General features: G+C 46.8%; 1 protein-coding gene across 1 annotated transcript in view; it reads right to left on the reverse strand.

The window, feature by feature from the left end:
* Positions 1–21,184, reverse strand: part of B4galt1 (beta-1,4-galactosyltransferase 1) — a 48,950-nt gene extending 27,766 nt beyond the window's left edge. The window contains exon 1 of the mRNA XM_021160405.1: positions 18,840–21,184. Within this exon, the coding sequence (XP_021016064.1) occupies positions 18,840–19,254 (415 nt within the window). The 5' untranslated portion in view covers positions 19,255–21,184. The remainder of the gene's footprint in view (positions 1–18,839) is intronic.
* Between the last annotated feature and the right edge of the window lie 714 nt (positions 21,185–21,898).

Here is a 21,898-nt window from a genome sequence, read left to right on the forward strand (position 1 = left end):
CAAGAATCAGACCATATAGTTTTTGTTTTATTTTTGAGACAGATTCTCAGATAGCCCAGGCAAGATTCAAACTCACTGTGATGCTGAGGTGACCCTGCACTGAACCCGAGTCTCCCTTTTAAGTGCTGGGACTCTAGGTGTGTCCAACGCCTCCTGTTCAAACCATAGGACTGGGCTATGGAAACCGTTCTCTTTCCCTGCATGGCATCTCGGGCACATGCAGAGAACACAAGCTCCACAGCCACTGCTCGTTCTGCCATCTCAGCATCCACTGATGGAGCCGGAGGGGGTGGGGAGCCATTTTCAACAGGAAACAGAACACATCTGTGGTTTAAGAACTCTACACTTAGAGACAAAAAAAAAAAAGTATTTGATCAAAATAAAAAAAAAATAAAAGAACCTGTCAGACCAATCTCGACAAGGCAAGGCCAGAAGGTCAAGCAGAAAGCTGCATCACTGTCCATCTCTCCACTTGGAACAGCCTTGTCACATGCCCACAGTGAGCCACCAAGTTCATGGACCCGCCATTTCTCGCACGGTGACACATGGCTGTGCACATCATTGAAGAGCTCCCCAACCTTCAAGCACTGTGGTTGGCTTTCAAAATGCTTGAGAGAGAAAGCCACCTATCTATCACACTCAAGTGAAGGGACAATCAGCTGCAAAGTGTGTCTGCTCACCTATACACTCTGAGGAGCCCAGAAAGTCACATCTTTGATTTTTATCTTAAGTTTCTTTCATTGTATGTGTATGAGTGTTTTATTTTCATGTATGTGTACCACATGTATATCTAGTGCCCTCAGAAACCCTAAAAGGGACACTGGATTGCCCTGGAACTGGCATCATACACAGTTATGAGTCCCCATGTGTTTGCTGGGAATTGAACTCAGGTCCTCTAGAAGAGGAGCAGCTAATGTGAGCCACTGAGCCATCTCTCCAGCCCCAGGAAACTGCATCTTGATATGAGTGCTAGGGTTGTTTTTGTTTGCCTGACTGGTTGATTGGATTTAATTTTGCTTTGAGACAGGGTTTCGTATCGCAAAGCCACTCATTTCTCTATGCCTCAGCAAGCCCTTTGTTGCCAGGCTGCTGATACTGCTCAAAATAAGTTTAAATTTTACATTTAAATTTTCTCCAGGCTACAGGCTTACTTACAATTTGAGTTTGTGGCAAAGGACAGACTAACCTAATGAGATGCACTGCCTTTCTTCATCGAGGTTCACACTACCTTACAAACCAGGCTCTTCACCCTATGCAATCCCTTCCTGTGAGAATGAGCCCAATCTTCAAGTCTCAAAGTCTGATTCAGGCCATCGGATGACCAGAAAGACCTCAGCTTTGGCCATTCAATCCATGAAACTGTCATTAAATGCATTAAAACTTAGAAATCTAAGTAAAGGAACAAAGTTATGACCAGGTTATAGTAACTTGAAGGGTCAGAACCCACCTCAAGTCAGACCCTAAAGACTTCTGCCCAGGCCAGAGGAATACCATGATTCCTCTGTGTGAAGGGCGTTAGGACACAGTAGCTCAGGAGCACTCTTGGATCTGAAGAGCTGCCCTTCTTGCCTTTAATAAACATTTGGGGATCTGATAGTCATGAGATAGCAACATGGAGGAGAGGCGATCCTAACAGTCTGCCTCTGCTGTCCCCATGCTATGCCCCATCTCTGTCTCTGAATCTTTGTCAGTCTCAGATTCCAGGGAGTAAACTGAGGGAGGTAGCAAGAAAGTTGGGTCTTACTTAATTTTACTGAGCTAAACTCTTCTTGGGTGTAACTGTTGGTTTTGGCTCTTGAATTCAGTGGTGGCAGTAGGAGCAAGACAGTGCAGGGAAACGTCTTGGAGATTACAGAACTGGAGTAAACGGACAGTTTACTTCTGTCCAAAGGTAAAAAGGTTTCCACCGGCATTGAAAACAGAGACCCTAGACTCTAGGATCAAGAGTCTGTGCCTGGAGGTCAAGAATGTCTATAGCCTGATTAGTCACCTTGGTGTTCACCTTGGTGGAGAAAATCCAAGAATGAATTTCTACTTCATTTGGTGCCATCCTAAGCAGAGGTTTACCTCCTTTTCCCCTTAGCCCGGATTTGTATAAAGTGTACCTGCCCTTAGCTGTCAACCCCAGAGAGAAGGCCCCCTAGAAACCCCATGGTAGCTGGGGAGATGGCTCGGTGGATAAAACATTGACTGCACAAGCATGAGGCCTTCAGTTCAAATTCTCAGACCCCACACAAAGCTGGGGCTGGAGCACACATCTCTAACCCCAGTGTCTTGTACAAGGATGCTCCACACAGTGACATCTGGGCAAGCAGTGTGAGAAGCAGTCTGCATATTCGCCATTAGGGAAAAGACAGGAGGGAAACCCAGAGTAGGTAGACGCCATGGAGTGTCTCTGCGCAGTCAGAATCAACAGTTTAAGTTCACACATGGTAACAGAGATGGACCCTAGAAACCAAAGTGAATCCATCCCTGGCAGCTAATTCTAGTTTTCCACATATATTCTCTCCTGAACAGAACTAAGGCTCACTGAAATGGCTGGTGCCAGGGCAGAGTCAAGGAAAGAGCAGTCTCCTGGAATACCTCACTCCTTCCAGAAAGAAGTTGCTCCAAGAATGACAGACGACATCAAAAGGACGCAACAGTGAGCCAGTGGGAGAAAATCCCACGGTAAACCTGGGATGGCAAGCATCGGAATAAAGTAAAAACCAAGAATCAACAGTCTGGCATGTTGGTCAGGTTTAGGGATATATGTGCACATACATACATATGTATATAATGACAGTTAATGAAAAAACAAGACCATGAATTGAAAGAGAGCAGGGGGGTACATGGGGTGAGTCTGGAGGCAGGAAAGGGAAGGGTTTCTCCCTTCCATTGAAATTATACTTTAATTATAATATAATTGATGTAATTATATTATAATTAAAAATAATTAAAAAAAGAATTCATATTCTGCAATGATCTGTAAATCAAAGAGTAGAGAAAAAGAGAGAATTGATGGGGGGGGATCTTTTAAGTTACAAATAAAAAGAAATCATCCACCACAGTAACTGATTCAGGGATAAATAAATACCTACAGATGTCAAAAAACAATCCAGTGGAGAAAAGTGGGAGGAATCTCGGAATAGTTGCATAAACCTAGGCTGAGGGAGTAGCCCTGGAGGAACACAAGTATAAGGCTAGCCTGGACTAGACAGTGAGACCTCGACCAAGCAAAATATACAAAAAGAATAGTCATGAACTAACAGCAGACCTGAGGAAACTTCTACAAAGTAACCGGCTTGTAGTCTTCAGCAAGGTTCTGTCAAAATACAAAGGAAGTCTGAGATATTGTGTCAAATGGAAAGGCTGAATATAATACATGATTTCTGGTTTTCTTTTTACCGCAGTATTGGCACAACAGATAAATCTTCCTAAGGTGCTAGGCATGGTGGTGACAGGACAAGGAAACTGAGAAGGAACATGAAGTCTAGACCAGCCAAGACCATACAGCAGAGACCTGGTCTCAAAACACATGTACACACACATCTCTCTGTCTGTCTGTCTGTCTGTCTCTCTCTCTCTCCCCCCCCCCTCTCTCTCACACACACACACACACACACACACATCTTCTCCAGCTGGGGCTCTGTGGTAACATGCTTACCTATCATGTGTAAGGCTCTGGGATGGAGGAAGACTCCAGGCCTGCACAATGATCTCTAAGACAGTGGCTCGAGTGAACTTCTCTATTCTGGCTTTTGATTCTTCTGGTCCCTGAGTAAACTCTGACTTTCTATGTAGGGCTGTTTGCATCTTCAGATTTTTTTTTTTTTGAGACAGATTTCTCTGTGTATCCCTGTACTATACAGGCTTGAACTTGCTCTGTAGACCAGGCTGGCCTCAAACTCACAGAGATTCCCCACCTGCCTCTACCTCCCAAGTGCTGGGCTCAAAGTTGTGCACTCAGCCACAGCCACAGAACTCCAAAGCACTTGCTGACAGTTTTACTCTTCCCGCTCTTCCGGTAAAACAGCAACTTAGCATCCTGGCATATACGTATGGAAAGTTGTGCTGCTAAATCAGTCAGTCCTTTTATCAGTTCTGGAACCCTGATGCAGTTTCCTGACCTACAATGCTACTTACGTGTACTCTCACCCTCCTCCCAGGACCAAACTTTAGACTGTAGAAAGCCTAATAGGCCACCTGGGCAATCAGCCAACTGTGCATTCCAGGCAATACTAAGCTATCAGAACCATTATAAATGCAGCTATCTCTAATTTCCCCCTAAAGGGTGGGGATAATTATAAATACGCAGACTTTCACCACAGTGCCTGGCACTTAGAGATATTCAGTGCTAATTTTCCTTTCTTCCCAGGCTCCCTAGAACGACACACCTTATAGGGAAAGGCAGTTCTATTGACGTAAATATAAAACCTCACAGCGGAACTTTGATCCACTGGCCAACGGGGTAGACTGGCAGAGTCTGGTACTTCCGAGGGCCCCATGGATATGACAGAACGAAACCGCAGCACACTGGCAGCCATTCTGCCCTCCATCCAACACCAGTGACAAGCACTAAAATGTTGGGGAGCCAATTCAGGAGTAATGGAGCCCTTCCCGATTCTGAACATAACCCGAAGTCACAGTTGAAAGATGACAAACTAGAATGCCTGTGTAGCTAAAGATGGCAGAGATAAAATTAAAAGATGAGTGAGTCTTTCTATATAAACAGAAAGTCAGGTCCAGGTGGCTTCCCCAGAGAAGTCTACCAGATGCTAAAAGGGTTGGACGAACTGACACCAAGTCTTTCAAAACCACAAGAGGTGGGGATATTCCCCGCCCCGTCCTCTGAGGCATTATTATCCTCATACAAAATCAGACAGATGTCACAAGGAAAGAAAACTACAGGCAAATCTCTCATAATTAAAAAAGCTAAGACAACATACTATCAAACTCAAGCAAGCAAAAAATAAGCACACTAAATACAATGACCAAGTAATATTTATCCTGGGCATACGAGGTTTTTATAGCCAAAAATCATTCGACATGAAAAGTGCACTACATCAATAGAATGGACCAAAAAGGAAAAACAAAAAAGTAAAAACAGAAACAAAACGAACAAAGCCACATGATTAACAAGCACTGTCAAAACCCTCAGCCTTTCAATGATAAAAGCACCAGACTGGGAATGGTGGGGAATTCACCATTCTTTTTTTTACCTTTTAACATTTATTTTAGGGTGTGTGGGTGGGTGGGTGGGTGGGTGCGCTCTCGCACGCGCGACACGTGCCACAGTACACACGTAGAGGTCAGAGGACAACTCGAGAAGGTCAGTTCTCTCCTTCCACACTCGGGTCATCAGGTTGTCAGACTTGTGGCAAACACCTTTACCCGCTATGCCATCTTGCCAGCCCCCTAGAGCAATTCTTTGTTTTTGTTTGTTGCTTGTTTGTTTGAGACGGGGTCTCACTCTTAAGACTCCCAGCTATCTGTCTGTCTCTGCCTCTTCAGTGCTGGGATTAAAGGTATGTGTCATGGCAACCTGGCTTCCCAGCACAGTTTTTAACTGTGGAGACCTGAGTCTTTCCCCACTCGGGAAGAACAAAGGGATAGCATCTTCCACCATACCTACTCAGAATTATAACAGAGGCTCTAGTCAGGACACTTACGCAAGAAAATGAGTCGCTGTGGGTGTTAATGAACTTTCCCCACGCCTGGCATGTAGGGAATGGTCGGCATATATGACATCATGCATGCTTGACGCAGGTGTGGTCGAAGTCCAGGGCTCTCAATTTGAATGGCTCCTACCAAGTAGGTTTTCACACCGACCCACTTATCTGATCTGTAGCTTCTGCCTTCCTGTTTAGGCAGCGGGTTTGCCACANGAGTCTAAGCAGATGTGTCTGCCCAAAGCAACCATGGGTAGCTATGATGGCAGCCCAGCGCTGTCAGACATTTACATGGAGTGGAGTGTGTGTGTGTGTGTTTAAGAGAGAGGGAGGAAGAGAGGGAGGGAGAGAGGAAGAGAATCTTTCTCTCAGGTGAGAATCTGTAAATGGCAGCACTATGTGAGGGCAGGGCAGCTGTGAGTTTCTTCAGCTAAGATTCAATCTGGTTCTCCAGGCCCATTGAGAACTCTGCCCGCTTTACAAGGTGGCACTAGTAAGCACCCCAGAATCTTAGAATGAAGCCTCTTAGCTAACCATGGCTACACTGGCAACGTCAGGCAGGAAGATATTCCAATCAGCATTCANGCAAACCCTCCATTTTATCTCACGATAAACCAAGACTTAGGGATTACAATACACTGGCAAGAGAGCTGACTTCTGAACTGGGCATTCTGGATTTCAACTCCAGCCCCCATGTACAACAAAGAAGGCTATCCCAGGCCTAGGCCTTAGGTATTCTACCAACATTCCAGATGTACAGCCTAACTGATGGGACCTATATTTATCCTCCTCTTTTGTTTGTTTGTTTGTTTGAAGATAGGGTTTCTCTGTAGAATTCTCCATTTTAATTTTTTCCTTATTTTCTAAGATTTATTTGATGTGTATGAATGTTTTACCTGTAAGTACGCATGTGCACTATGTGTGTATACCTGGTGCCCCAAAAGTTAGAAGAGGGCATCTGATCTCCTGCAACTGTAGTTTCCAGATGGTTCTGAACCACCATGTGGGGGATGGGAATCAAACCAGGGTCCTCTGCAAGAGGAGCAAGTGCTCTGACTGCTGAGCCATCTCTCCAACCCATTTTTAAATTATAACAACACACCTTCTCACCGCTCCACAAGACATCCAACACCCCCTTCTGGCTTCTTCCCAAAACATTCAACTGGTGTGCTCTGAATACTGACAAACTGGGTCCACCTAGAGATGACTGCGTTGACAGCCACAGATACCTGACACACCTAACACATGGGGGAAGCACACATTCCGGGGATGTCTCCAGTGTGGATTCCACAAGGTGAAGCCCTTCTTCTCATGGCCTGGAGTAGGTCTGTACACTGGCCAGGAGATGACAACTCTGTGATTTCCACTTCCCTAAGCTTTGGTCACAGTTTCACATCTCTCTATTTAGAAGTGACTTTACTGTGCCAGCCTAAGGAACTCAGTGCACACTTCCTGTGCCCAAGGAACAGTTTTGATTATATGCCTCAGGTCACTGAGTCCTCTTGTCAACACTCTAAGATGTGATCCCATTTCACATAGGTAAAATCAACTCTGTTCTGATTCAATGAACCCAGAGTGCCCTATTAAGTCAGAAGGGAACTGCCAATTTAGTGGAAGATACAGGGAGAGGCTAGAAGAGAAAAATAAATAGTGTCCCTTTTGAGAGTGGCCTCATCTCCTGGATCTATAAACTTGGGGTCATTAGAAATCACTTTACCATTTATGCAATTAGGCATGTTTTATTAGTCTCCCCAAAAGATCTGTCCTGACACGCATCAGCTACTGAATTCATAGTCTCCTATGATATACTCTGGTGGTAGTAAGAAAATAAAAGGCAGGTGCAAGGAAGATACTAGCCCTTTATATCTGCGGACTTTAGGCAACTGCATAAACTTATTTTTAATCCAATATAATTTCAGTGTTCTTTGATTTGGGCACTGTTATTAGATTCTGTACACCTGAGCTGTCACATGGGAATTTGTCCACTTAGGTTAAATGACCAGGCATTCAGACTAATCTATCTATGGCTAGCTGCATGCAGGTGTGTTACCAGCAACCAACTCACAAAGGCTTAGATCAATATTATTTTAAAGTCGGGCTTGGATAACCAACATGTGATCCTCTTCTGCACAGTTGGCTTTACATATAGGAAGGAGGAAAGGTCATTCTTAATTTGTATAAACCATTTCTACTTATGGAGTACAAAGAATCAACAAACTTCTTTTCAGAATACCTGGGCAGGAACAGCCTAGAGAGAATTACTGTCAGCCTGGAGGGAACATGTCTCACTTGGGAAATCATACACACAAAGGGGGGAGGGAAGGAGAGAGAAGAGAAGAGGATGGGAGGGAGGGAGAGAAAAAGAAAAGGAGGGAGGGAGGGAGGGAGGGAGGGAGGGAGACAGAGAGAGACTGGAGATGTTCACATGAGGCTCAAGATAGGTTCAACACTCTCTAGCTCCACATTCTTCAGAAGCCAGGGATTTCAAATTGAGAGACTCCGAATGACACCAATTATCTCAGAAAGCAATGTGGCAGTTTGAACCCATGTCATCAAGATGACCATATCTGGCCTACAGATTCCTTCCAAGAAGTTATCCCAAGAAAAGTAATTCAACTGAAATAAAGAGCTATGCCCTGCAAAATGTGTTCAAGATTATGACAGTGAAACCTGGAATGAAGAACACTAAGGGGCCAGCAGTAAGGTTAGTAAACAGGCATGAGGCTGAGGCAGGAGGATTACGAATTTCAGGTCGGCCTAGACTACATAATGAAAACCAGAGTATATCATATGAGAAAATTCTTAAATTGTAAAATTTTGTAATTAAAAAAAACCTTAAGCCTGACGGTAGTGGCACTCAAGGCGGGTGGATCTGAGTTCAAGACCGGCCTGGTCTACAGAGCAAGTAAGTTCCAGGACAGCCAGGAGTACACAGAGAAACCTGCCTCAAAAATAAATAAATAAATAAATAAATAAATAAATAAATAAATAAATGACATTTAATTTTTAAAAAATCTTAAAAAGCTAAAAAGATACTAGGCAGCCACAATGAAAGATAATCAGGTTAATTATAGGCAAAATTACACTTTGAAAGGTAATGGGCTGGGCCAACTCAGTGGGTAAAGTGCTTGTTCTGCAAGCTTGGAAATCAGAGTTCAGAGCCACAGCAGCGTATAAAAGCCAGGCATGGTGGCACATGTCTAAGCTCAGGGTTGGGAAGAATGAAATCAGTGGATCCCATAGCTTGCCAGCCTGCCAGCCTAGCCAGCAAGCTCCAGAGGCACTGAGTGAGCTTCTCCAAAACTAAGGTGGGGACTACTGAAGAAGACAGAGAGAGAACACTGATCGCTAGACTCCACACATGGACGCAAGCACACACACATACACACTCACAGACACACTCACAGACACATACAGACACACACACATACAGAGACACACTCACACACACAGACACATACAGACACACACACAGACACATAGACACACACACAATCACACACACACATACAGAGACACATAGAGACTCCCCAGTTTAATTCCTGGTCCCTGACAAGGGGGCAAACTCATCAGAAGTCAGAGTCACCCCGCCTTGTTCAGTTACCATCCCATCCCACTCATATCCACTGTCTGAAAATACAGCATGGAAAATTCCAGAAGCAATTCACTGTTCTTAAATAACTTGCATTATAGCATATTGGTAACAATTATAAAATTGCTCCATTTTTACTGCTATTGTCTTTTACTGTGCTTGACTTATAAAATAAAGCTTGTTATGGACAAATGTGTTTCAGTACAATTTTTGTGGCCTCGGGTATTCTCATGGGACTATATAGAACTTCTACTATTGACGATAATATAATCAGAGCTTCACATGTCCTAGGCAGTATTTTAGGCCATTTCATGGCCACTCCCTAAACCTCTCATCTCTTAAGTAGATACTATTATTATCCCAATTTTATATGTAAGAACACTGAGCCCCAGAGACAGTAACAACCTTCTCACATCTCACAGCGGCCCAGTATGACAGGGACATTCCTCACTTGGTTTTTTCAGTCTGTGTGTCTGTGTGAGAGTGTACTGTGTCCGCAAGCACCCTTAGCAGTCAGGAGAGCATCAGATCCCAGGAGCTAGAGTTACAGGTGGCTGTGGGCCAAACTCGGGGCCTCTGGAAGAGCAGTGCCTGCCTGCTCCCTGGGCCATCTCTCTGGGCCCCTTGTTCCATTCTTAGCCAGTCATGCACCTGCTTCAGTCATCATACCTACTGTGACAGGGTCGACAAACTCCTCTGGAGCTGCCACAAATGCTCTGGAAGCAGTGGGTGGTGAACGGCACCAAGAATGTCTGAGGTCTTTCAGACTGCAGCTGTAGCTACAGTCTCTACACACAGGCCACACTAGAATTTAGGAAGGAGAGCAAGACAGTCCCCTTGAACTTTAGAAAGGCCTAAAGGAGTCTAAATTGGTCTAACACACAAGGAGAACTCAGAATCCACTGGTGTTCCAGGCTTGCCTCTGCCCTCTACAGACAACGCACGCATGGGTTCTGCAAACTCCCCCTTCACTGCCTCGCTGAGATCCCCTGGCCTCCTGCTGCCTCCAGCGTAGCCCCAGCCCGGCAGCCTGCAGTGCAACAGGGCCTCTCTTTCACTGTCTTCCCTCCGCCTGCGCTTCCTCTCCTCTCTACCCTATGGGTAACTGGAGGCAACAGCTGGACAGTTGGCTGTGTGACAGCAACTAGAAGAAACCGTGGGCTATTTCCAGCAATAGACCCCAGCCCACCACAACACCACAGAGTGTTCAGACAGGCTGAGACGGGGTTGCCAGAATCAGTGTGTGTCAGGGGCCCTTGGTTTCTGAGGCTGGCCCGAGTCCAGGCCACCCATTTCACTCTGCCCATTAGGCCTCTGAGCATCAAGGCCTCTGGATCTGTGGCCAAGATTCACCCATGGTGAAGGGACTCTTCTGTAACAGAGGCCTGGGCCTTGTTTGTGCCTACCTCGTGCACTTCGTATTGTAATAGTTTCTCATTAAAAATCTGCTGTATAAGCAAGTGAGTCCATGTCTGTCTTCTTCCTTGGGGTCTTTCTAAGTATGCTGGTCAGCGGGGCCTCTCCTCGGGCTTTTTACAGTGTTTACCTGAATGTAAGAGGCTCCAGGCCATGTCCCCATGCTTGTCTAACACAAATGTCAGCTTCTCTGAGTCTCCCTTAGAAGTCTGTCTGTCTGTCTTTTTTTTCCACACAAAAAAAGTCTGTCTTGCTTGTTCTGTCACACCAACTGCAGCTCTGTGGTTTCAGGATGTCAAAGGCAAAAGGAAATTATGCAAAACAGGAAGGAACTTTTAAAGAAAATGTTACAGACATTTTTTTAGAATGAACTCTGTCATTGGGCCAAGCATTCACTGAAGTCCCTGCCAGGCCCCTCCAGGCACATATGGAAAGGCAGGAAGGAGCATGACCCTGACATTGCATGAGTCAAGCTGATCTGGCAGAATCCTGTCCCTTCCCTTCAATGCAACCTTGCTCTAACATCCAAGACTCGGTGCCAAATGACCCCAGCAGATTCTCCACACCCAACATTCCCTCAGACGAGAATCTAGCTCAAAATACACTCCTTGGGAAGAGCCAGGCAACAAACAGCCAGAGGCCTTATTGACGTAATCCCCCAAGTCCGCATAGAAAGCCAGCCTCTGTTGCTCTCCTGGGCTTTTCCCTTAAGAGAATTCCCGGAAACTAAGATTCTCACTCCACAGCCCCTCCCTGGAACTCAGGAACTTGTGGTAGTAGAGAAAGAATGTCACGGGTTTCAGAATCTGATTTGCTGGCTCATTTCCCACAGAGGTCTGTGTCGCATCTCGATGATGTCAGTAGCGCTGGGTTAGCCCACTGGTGAGCACCCAGCACTCAGCTCTGGAACCATATTAGGCTATATAAACCTATCCAGGGATTCGGCAGCTAAGGAAACAACTAGAGAAAGTTGACTGAGGAAGCACCATCTCCACAGGGTTTTATTCTGTCCCTGCTCAGACAGATCTAAAGGTCTCCTGGGGGCTGTACTCTGGCCCCACCCAGGCGCTTCTTCAACCTATGCTCCTTTTGATTAGAATTCTAGGCGTATCATTCTAGATAAGTGATATTCATTTGACAGCACCAAGCAAACCTGTAATTTCCCAATGCACTTAACCCTTTGTACGAAGGCCTGACACCTAGCGCTTCTCAAAAAGAATTCACTCTTTTCTTTTTCTCTTTTGGAAAATGTTCTACAGATACCACACACACACACACAAGTACAACTCTATGCCCAAGGCTCACTACACCACCAAGAAAACAAAAACCACATCTATGTGTCTAACAGTCGAGTGATAAGAAAGTTATGGCATTCGCTGTTGACCAAGAGGATACCGCTCTTGAGATTTATTGGTTAGTTTTATTTATTAATTTTCTCAAAGTGTTGGGGCCTCACACCTACTAGCGATCACCCTTCCACTGAATTATAGCCCTATCTCACCTCTGTGGTTTTCTTTTTTTAAAGATGCAGGACCAAGATTGTAAGAGAACCTTAAATGAAAAAGGATAATCACCAGGCTACTACATGAACTCAGATCAGTCCATTCTCCGGTAAAGACATCAGCCATACTGGATGTCTTAGTTAGGATTCCTATAGCTTGATAAAGACCATGACCAAAAGCAACCTGGGGAAGAAAGGGCTAATTTCATCTTAGAAGTGAAGCAGAAGCCATGGAGAGAGGCTGCCTTCTGGCTTGTTCCTCATTCATGGCTTGCTTGGCAGCTTTCTTAGAGCACCCAGGACAACCTGTCCAGGGGGTGGTACCACACACCCCCACAATGAACTGGGCCCTCCCACACATATCAATCGTCAAGAAAATGCATCGCAAGCTTACTCACTGGCTAATCTACTGGGAGCATTTTCTTACATGCAGTTTCCTCTTCCCAGATGACTCAAGTATGTGTCAAGTGACATAAAAACTAGACAGTACACAGAGTATGGAGTCCTCCTCCCGGGCAACCTGAGGCAGGAGCTAAAAGTCTAGGCTACCTTGCAAGACATTGCCTAATAAAATAAAATAAAACAACCCAGGAACAAGTTATTAGCTGTATTCTTTTCTTAAACATGCAAGAAGGGAAGACTAGTAGAAAACGGGAGGGCAGGCTTATCTTAGGTGAAAAGAATGTGGCTTTCGTTTGTATGTTTTCAGAGTTCAAGATCACCAAACCCAGGACTTACCTACAAGTGTTCTACACTGAGTTATACCCTCCCATTCCATATTACTTTCCACAAAAATTACTAACACCCTCACAAAGAAAAAGGCAAATACAAAAGCCTTTGTCCTAATTCCTAAGAGGCAAATCATTACAGTTACGCAATACACCCAGAACATACTTAAAATCACTGCCACAGAATTCAACAACACCCAATAAATGATACAGCCCCTGGCCCTCATTTGTATAAGGAGGCCAAGATGAAACAGAACCTGAACGTTAGCACGTGACTCACCCCTCTCTGTCCTCTAGTGACCAATTCCTTTAGGTCACATTCACCCAGAACTACCTCAGGCCAAACCACTATAGGCCTCTAACCTAGAGAGCTTTCAGAATAGGCTTTAGAGAGCTCTCTCCTCGTGGCACTGGCTCCCTCACCTCACCCTGCACAGTCCCAGACAAACAAGGGGTCACAACCAAGGTCTATTCAGCCACAGCTACAGTCAGCTTTCAGGAGACTTTGCCCTGTTTAGAAACAGGAAGGCTAGGTCTATGAAGATCATGAAGTTCAAACCGACCAACGTTGCAGGGACTGGCCACTGGCTCAGGGAACACATCATGTATGGCAGGATCAAATGTAAACTCATCACACTGCCAAAGTCTCAAAGGGTTAGGACCAAAAGGGAAGTCTGTTTGTCTTAAGACCAGTCCAGAGCTGAGGAGATGGTCCAGTGGGTGAAGTTCTTGCTCTGAAATCATGAGACCCTGAATTTGAATCCCCATGTAAAAGCCAGATCAGAGTATGTCTATATTCCCAGTGCTCTTATAGGGAGATAGGGAGGTGAAGACAGGAGAATTCTGAACAGCTCATGGGGCAGGTTCCGCTGGTGTATGCAGCAGCAGACAAGAAATATTGAGTCAAACAAGGTGGAAGGCAAGGACTACTAATGCCTGAAATTGTCCAGTGACCTCCATAAGACTACCATGGCCAGCATGCCTATCGACATACACACACACCGATTTTTTTTCTTATAAAAAATTTACCACACCACTGCATCATAAAACATGCAAATTCCAAATGGACATTAACTCAAGCAGATTTTCAGTCTCCCTTGGCAGGAACAAACAGGGAACAAAGAACAGAGGCCATAAATAACTGAGACATGAAGGAATCACCAGGTTTGACCAAAAATAATAGCTAGGCTGCTTTCACAGGGACCCTTAGCCCACTGAGCCCAAGGTGATCCAGTGTCTGAACGGTCCCAGGGCAGAATCTGTGGGAGGGCTCCAAGCGACTTGGCATCAACTGCCCCATCATCCTCAACCCCTAAATTAGCCTGGAAATCCCTACCCTGCTGCCACTCAAAGACCATAATACCCAGGCAGATGACTGGCGATATCTCATTATAATCATTATAGCGCAGCAAGTTAAGATTACCCAGCACAGCTAATGTATAGCTTCGGAAAGAAAAGGAAAATTTTCACACAATCAAATAAAACTAGGACGGAAGAACTGTGACATCAAGCCTGAGTGTCTATTTGGATGAAAGGAAGGTAGGATATAATATTAGAGAAAGGAACATGGGATCTCTCGAGCGTGTGCAGCACACATACACACACACACACACACACACACACACGGGGTGTTCGGTGTTCAGAGACATTAGTACAATAATTAAGTCTCTCTTGCCTAAACTGCAAATTGCTACAAGGAAGACATTTTGTCTTCTTTATAGTTCTAGCTCCACACAGCACACACTGTAAATGAATGATGTTACCGCAGTCGTCCAGACATCCGTATAAGACCTATCAGAGGAAGGGATGTGAAAGCATATCTTAGAAGGATCTTCTTTCCAATCTCTAGAATATATCATGGCAATTCCTGGTCCTCTGAACTAGTCTCTCTGGACATTCACCTGAGGCAAAAATACCAGACTCCTCTTCAGGGATGCTAAGCCAAGAAACTATGGTTTAAAGCCAATCCCACATTTGGCTCTTATTTTCCATGTCCGAAGGACTATCTACCTGCTCTTCTGCCACAGGGGGTTCCCACACTTGTTCAGAACCTGGGATATTTCTCCCTGGTGCTGGGATTAAGCCTTGTATATGTAACCACTTAGTCACACCCCTAAAAAGTGTAGAATAAATAACAGTCAGGGATCACTCTTATCCTGCCATAATGCTATTTGGAAGAAATATACAGATTTCACCATGAAAAAGACCCAGACTGTCATGGAGGGTATTTCTCAATGACCTTGGCAGACAGGTTTCCATATTACGGCCACCTGACTGACTGAGTTGGGAAGAGCTGAGACCTTGTAATGCTTTTCCTGGAATGTACATCTCTGCTCCGGGTAGGAAAGGGTATGTCCAATATGACTGTTAGATAAAGACAGTAGGATCTGTGTGTAATCAATAAATTATTGCCTCCAGAGAAAAGTGGCAAGACAAACTGGCTTGTTACCCAAAGTCAAAGCTGCAAGATCTGTGTCCAAGTGAGGATCTCTGTGCCTCCTCTAAAACCCAGGATGAGATTCCACCCTAAAGCAGAGGGTGTTAGAGTCCCAGAGCCATCTCAGAATGGGTAGGTCCAGGACAGCCCTCTTCTGAGCCTCACAGTACAGACTGTTCTAATCAGCCTGCCTGTGTCTGCATGTGCACAAATGGGTGAAGGCGGCAGCATGATAAAGAGGAATGCCTGAGAGCCAAGAGCCCAGCAGAGACCTAGTAAATATTTCATCTTCACCATCACAATCCATGGCAGAGGCTCAGCTAAAAGTGGCCCCCAAAAGCCAGGGAGATGGGCTCATGAACAGGGCTCTACTCTAACTGGGCTGTTTGCTTCTAGATAAGAATCCTGGGCCAGCAAGATGGCTCAGCAGGTAAAAGGTGCTTGCCACCAAGCCTGACAGCGTGAGTCCTGTCCCTGAAACCTCTGAGCTCCACATTCACACCATGGCATATGGGTCTACACACAAACACACACACACACACACACACACACACACACACACACACACACATCTTCCCTTTGAACAAATAAAGGATATCTCCTTAAAGCACAGTTGGGCAAAAGGGGCCTCTGAGATTTAAGTTGTCCAGAGTCCACTGCCCCCTTGAAAGACCTGTACTATCTGTTCCAGACCCCCAGCTGAATCATCCAGTCCTGCTTCCCCAAATCAATCCGGCCTGACATGCTGTCCCCCTTTCCACTAACACCACACCCAAAATGCCTGTGCCACAGCCAGTCAACTCTTGTCAAGCTGTGCCAAATATGAGCAGATAAAACCTTCTGGAAAAAGATAAACATTCCGGGAAAGAACCACAAGGCCTTGCCTCCTCCCAGCTCGGGCAAACATTCAGAGGGCCAGAAAGGCGAGCTCACTGCTACAGCCAGTAGAGTACACAGTGACAGTTACCTGGAGGCCTGTCACAGGGCTAAAGAAAATGCCTGAAGTAACTAGAGTTCTCTGGGCAAATAGAAGACTTATCAGGCACGGCCAGCTAACCCCTGCAGCCCATAGTGGAGTAAGGAAGGATGGGACAGACAGACAGAGGCTCACACTAGCCCTACAGATGAGAGGAGTGCCCACCACCACTAGGACTGCAAACAATACAGTCTGCCCCGGTTACACATATATGTTATTGCCTAAGCACAATTCCAACCTCAGTCTATCTAAAGTCCATTCTGACAAACCCCAAAACAGATCTAACAGCAACCTATCAGCAGCCTGGTCTGGTCCCTCACCACCTCAAAGTCACCAGCTATCAACTGAAAAAGATCCAAGCATCTGGCTTAGACTGCTGGACACCAGAAAGCAGGGGAAAGGAACTGTGAGTAGTGGAAAGGCCACCGTGCTAACCCCCTAGGGATGCTTTCTCGCACCAACCTCAAAACCACGGTCAAGGGCTTTGGCTGACACCTGCCCGGCAGAACAGATGGGCTTGACACTCCACAGACACACACACACAGAGTCCCAAATGCACTTAAAAGTTTTCTTAAGATTCCTCCTGACCAAGAACCGCCCCCCCCCCCAAAAGCTGCACCTAAGCATTCAAATCTAAGGGCTCAAATTAATAAAAACAAAACAAAACCTAACCTCCTACCCTTGTTTCTGCGATTGTGGCCGCAGCAGAAACCTAGACATCAGTCCCATGCAAGTCACATGAAGGTAGGCAGGCTAGAAGAGGGCTAGGCCTCCGGACTCCAGAGTCTAAAATGATCTCTCTCAGTAAGGTCCTTTTGAGCTGCCTATTTCAGGATGAATTGAACAACCCACATTACCAAACCAAACTGAACAGAACTATAGTTACCACAGTCCCTCATATTTCAGCAGGAAGAACCTATACTGTGAACAACTATAAACCTGGTTTTCTCTTTGAGATAGGATCTGATGTTTGCTTAGTTTTATAATCAAGGCTTTGGGCAGGCCAGACAAGCCTTCCACCATCTGAGCTATGTCCACGGCTCTGGGGTACTTTACTAATTAATTTGTCTTTTTTCTGCATAATGCTCAGGCAACAAACCAAAAATAAAAGCAAAAGGCCCAGACATTCTGTGGTCTGAGGACTCAGTCTCTTCCTCCTCCTCTATGTTGTTCAGCGAGCCATCTGCGTGGAAGTCTAAGAAATCGCCACTTCACATCCTCAAACTGTATTGTTGATTCCTTGCTGAGTGCCTACTCTATCTATATACAATCGCAATTAGTCCTAAAAATAACCCTGTGAGGTAAGCACAGACAAGTCCACTTTATACAACAGGAAGAAACACTATAATATGCTTGAAGTCAGACATTTATCAGTAGGACTAATGTTCTACTTCACTTTCCATAGAACTATTCCTGTTTCCCAAATTAACAACCAAGTCCAAAGTAATTCGATTACTCATGCTCGGCCAATTCCAAGAGGTTCCTCCCAAACTTGATGTGAAAATATTGAAGTAATTATTGGAGACATTGAGCAACAGGCTATAGGAAGGCCTGCTCTGCCAAGGCTTTCCCAGAATGAGACAGAGCTATTAGCATGCTGCCTGCCTGTCTGTCTGTGGGGAGATGGGATTCACTCTGCGCAACATTCTCTAAAACCTGGCACTACCTGTGACCTCCAGTCAAAGTTCTACCCTGGCCAGTCGCCTAGTACTAGGAACACAAACTCATATACTTGCCCCCCTGCCTGGTATCAGCTGGGCAAGTATTTCCAGGAAAGTGCAGCCCCCATTTACCGGGTTAATTTTAGCCCTCCAGTCAGTCCCCTGAGTACACAGGCCCTCTGCCCTTGGAGAGGGCCCTGCTCAGTTTGGTTAAGAGGAACCTTCAGGAGGAGGAACTTGGGGTGGGAGACAGAAGGCCCCTTCGTTCAGCACCTACAAACAGGAGGAAATCCCACAATTGTAGCAGCTTTCTAAGAGTTCGTCCTCATTATTTAAACTCTTAGTTACAATGTTTCGTTTACTTCTTCAAAACAACTCCAAAATAGATGTGGTTTATTATCTCCATTTACCAGCAAGAAACCTTAAAGAGAAAGTTAAGTGGCTTGTTCTAAGGCGGGGTGGAGGGTGGTGGGGAGGGGAGGTGGTTTTCTCACTGTCGGTCTTGTCCTCAGATGGTTGAAGTTGTTGCGGGTATTGCTACTATAGGTAGGGAAGGTTGCAGAGCAGCCTTTTCAGTCTACTCTAAACTGACCCCAACTTCAAACTTCCTGAGTCCTGGGCCAGAACAAGGGTATCTCCAGGGCCTTGTCTGGTGCTGGGGCAAGAGCCTGGGGGTTTCCCAACAGGGCCCCTGCCTCTTGAGACACCAGCCAACCTCTCTTTGAGTCATCCCAAAGAGGATTAAGTCCGTCTTGGGGATTATGCACTCTGATCAAAACCTGGTGGCTGGCAGTCCTGAAAGAGATCTTAGGATAATATCCCTGGAACCCTACTGAGGAAATCCGAGGAGTCCATGTCCTCAGATCCTGGGTCTTACCGAGCAGCGGGGACTCCTCAGGGCAAGCAGGCAGCGACAACAGTCCAGTGGTGGTGGGCACTGGCAACGAAGACAAGTTGCTCTTCAGGCCGGGGCCAGAAGCTGCACCAGGGCTGGAGTCGAGACCCGGGCGAGGCTTCGCGGAGACGCCTAAAGGAGGCGGCGGCCGCGCGCCCCGGGGCCGCTGCTCTCCTGGGGGCTGCTTGCTGGCGGCGGCGCCGTTCGTGCCGCCCTGCAGTGTAGAGGAGACTCCGACCAACTGGGGCAGGCGGCTCAGATCGCGGCCGGAGAGGTAATAGACGAGGGTGACGCCGAGGTGCAGCGCGCAGACGGCCACGAGCAGGCGGCAGGCCCGCTGCAGGGTCGCGCCCGGCATCGCGGCGCTGCCGCCCAGGAACTGCTCACGAAACCTCATCTTCCCGCCGCGGCTTTAAGAGGGGGTGGGCTACGGCTGAGAGGACGGCCCGCCCGCAGGCCGCCCGCCGGGCGCTACCCGACCACAGCGATCGAAGGAGGGGCCGGGGGGCGGGAGGGGGCTAGGACCTAGCGCAGCACCGGCCGCCTGCGGCGGAAAGCCGACACCCCTGGCCGCGGGACTTTGGAGAGATCAGCGGGAACTACAAGCGCGGATGGCCGGGGGCGTGGTCTCGGCCGGGGGCGGGGCCTCAATCGGGTTTTCGGAAGGCTGTTCGGGGAACCTGAGGGGGCGGAGTCTAAGGGGTGGGGCCGCAAAGCGGGTCTTTTCGAAAGGGGCGGGGCATAAGGGACAAGGCTCGGAGAGGGGACTGAGGGGCGGAACCTTCAGCCGGGTTTTTCTGGCAGCTAAGGGAGGGCGGGGCTTGGGGGGCAAGCTCTAAGGGGCGGGCCCTCGGGAGGTTGTGTTGCAGGGCGTCGCGACACTTGGGGACTAAACGTGGCGCTCCGCCAGCCCGACCGCAGTCTTGGGTTGAGCGGGCATCCCATGCCCAGCGGCGCTCAGCTTTTCTTCCTAGCGTTCACCGTGGAGCTTAAGACTCTCTAAACCAGCTTCTTGTTCAACGAGCTGCTCACCACTTCCTGGCGTACCCAGTGACTCGGGTATGGACCTGGGACAGCAGCTAGTGAGGACAAGAGGACAGGCGGTAGCCTTGGGATAGTGAGAAACTGGAGTGGAGAAAGGTCGTCTAGGAAACCGGCTTCGACGCCCCGCGAGGCCAGCGGACGGATTCTCTGGGGCGTTCCAAAGATCCACTTACCCTAGCTGGGTCCGCCTGCCTGTGAGGGGGCTAACGTGGAGGAGCTGCTTATTGAGTCCTGCTAGGGAAGTGACCATCTTGCTTTACTCTTACTCCCACATTAGTATTTGCAGGATTGGGGAACCTCAGGAACCTGCCCAACTTGGTTCTAAGTGCAACATGGCCTCTAGTGTATGCCACATGGAAATGACACATGCTTGTTGGGATGAGGCTGGCAGAAAACTGCATTAATTCCTAAGCCTGCGTACAGAACAGCCCGTTGTACACAGCGCTGGAACACAGTCCCCATTTGACAGAGTACTGGAATCTATGCGCGGTCGTGTACACCTGTAACCCCAGACTCTGGTTGCGGAGACAGGAAGAGCCAGAGTTTGGAGCCAGCCCAGACTACATAGTAAACAAAGATGTCAGTGCCTTGGAGTGAATAAGAATGAATGGCCAGTAAAATCTCACAGCTGATGAGCTGTGGAACTCAGGGCTCCTAAAAACTTTGTCACTTCCTTTAACTAACCTTGTTGATCTGAAGGTGGAAGCTGGAATGCCAGGAAGACTTAAGCACTTGAAGTCTTAACCCCTAGGCCTCTGACCCATTTATTCTTGAATGTGATGAGAACCTTGAGATGGGGAATGCTAATTCTAGCTACTCCTATGCTTGGAGAGTTTGTTGTTAACCAATATATGCCATGTAATAGGGGTTGTTAACTGTCTCCGATTCATCGATGAGAAAGCAGGCTGAGTGACATTTGGTTGCAATCATAGAAAGTATTAAAAAAAAAAAAACCACTTGGGAGGCAGAGGCAGGTGGATTTCTGAGTTCGAGGCCAGCCTGATCTACAGAATGAGTTCCGGGACAGCCAGGGCTACACAGAAAAACCCTGTCTCGAAAAACAAAAAACAAACAAACAAACAAAAAAACAACAACAAAAAAGAAAAGAAAGTATACTTCTCATCAGTTGACTTCCTGACCGACCCTCTCTGGCCTCTTTTTTCTGACTGTTCCTCCTCATCTCCCTTCCTGAGGTCCTGAGGCTGCGGTCCCTGCGGCTCTTTTATGTCTATGTTCCTTAGGTGTGGTTCTATTATCTATAAACTGATAACACAAAACTTTGTGGATCCAACCCACATCTCTTCCCTAACCCTCCACCTTCCAGTATCATTCCCAATGAGTCCCGCACACAATAACCTAACCCCTCCATCCCACTCCTGTCCTCATTCCCCTCAGAAAGAGGCGTTATTGTTCTTCCAGTTCCCCAACACCAAAACCTGTTCTGGAAAAGACCCACTTGGATTACCCCATAACTCCTGAAAAATCTGCACAACCTACTTGTGGTTTGGTTTGGCTTGGTCTGAGATTAGGGTCTCTCTGCATAGCCCAGGGTGGTCTTAAACTTGGCATCTTCCTGCCTCAACCTCACAAATCTGACACTATAAGTAGACCTCCATTATCTCGACCAGGAATATCTGTGAGCATCCCTCTGCCTGCCTGCCTCCCTCTTTCTTTCTTTCTTTCTTTCTTTCTTTCTTTCTTTCTTTCTTCCTTTCTTCCTTCCTTCCTTCCTTCCTTCCTCTTCCTCCTCCTCTTCCTCCTCCTCCTTCTTTTCTTTCTTTTCAACAGGAGCTCACCCTAATAGCCTAGGTTAGCCTAACTGGCCTTGAACTCTCAACCTTCTACCTCAGCCTCCCAAGGGCATGGATTGTAGGTATGAGCCACCACACCTAGTTCCCAGAAATGGTTATCTCAGTATGTGAAAAGGTAAAGGAAACCTTTATTGCTAAGTCATTGTAGAGGACAAAGTCAAGAATTATCTTCTGAGAGTTGGTCAG

Source organism: Mus caroli, chromosome 4 (assembly GCF_900094665.2).
Source record: "Mus caroli chromosome 4, CAROLI_EIJ_v1.1, whole genome shotgun sequence".
Lineage (NCBI taxonomy): Eukaryota > Metazoa > Chordata > Mammalia > Rodentia > Muridae > Mus > Mus caroli.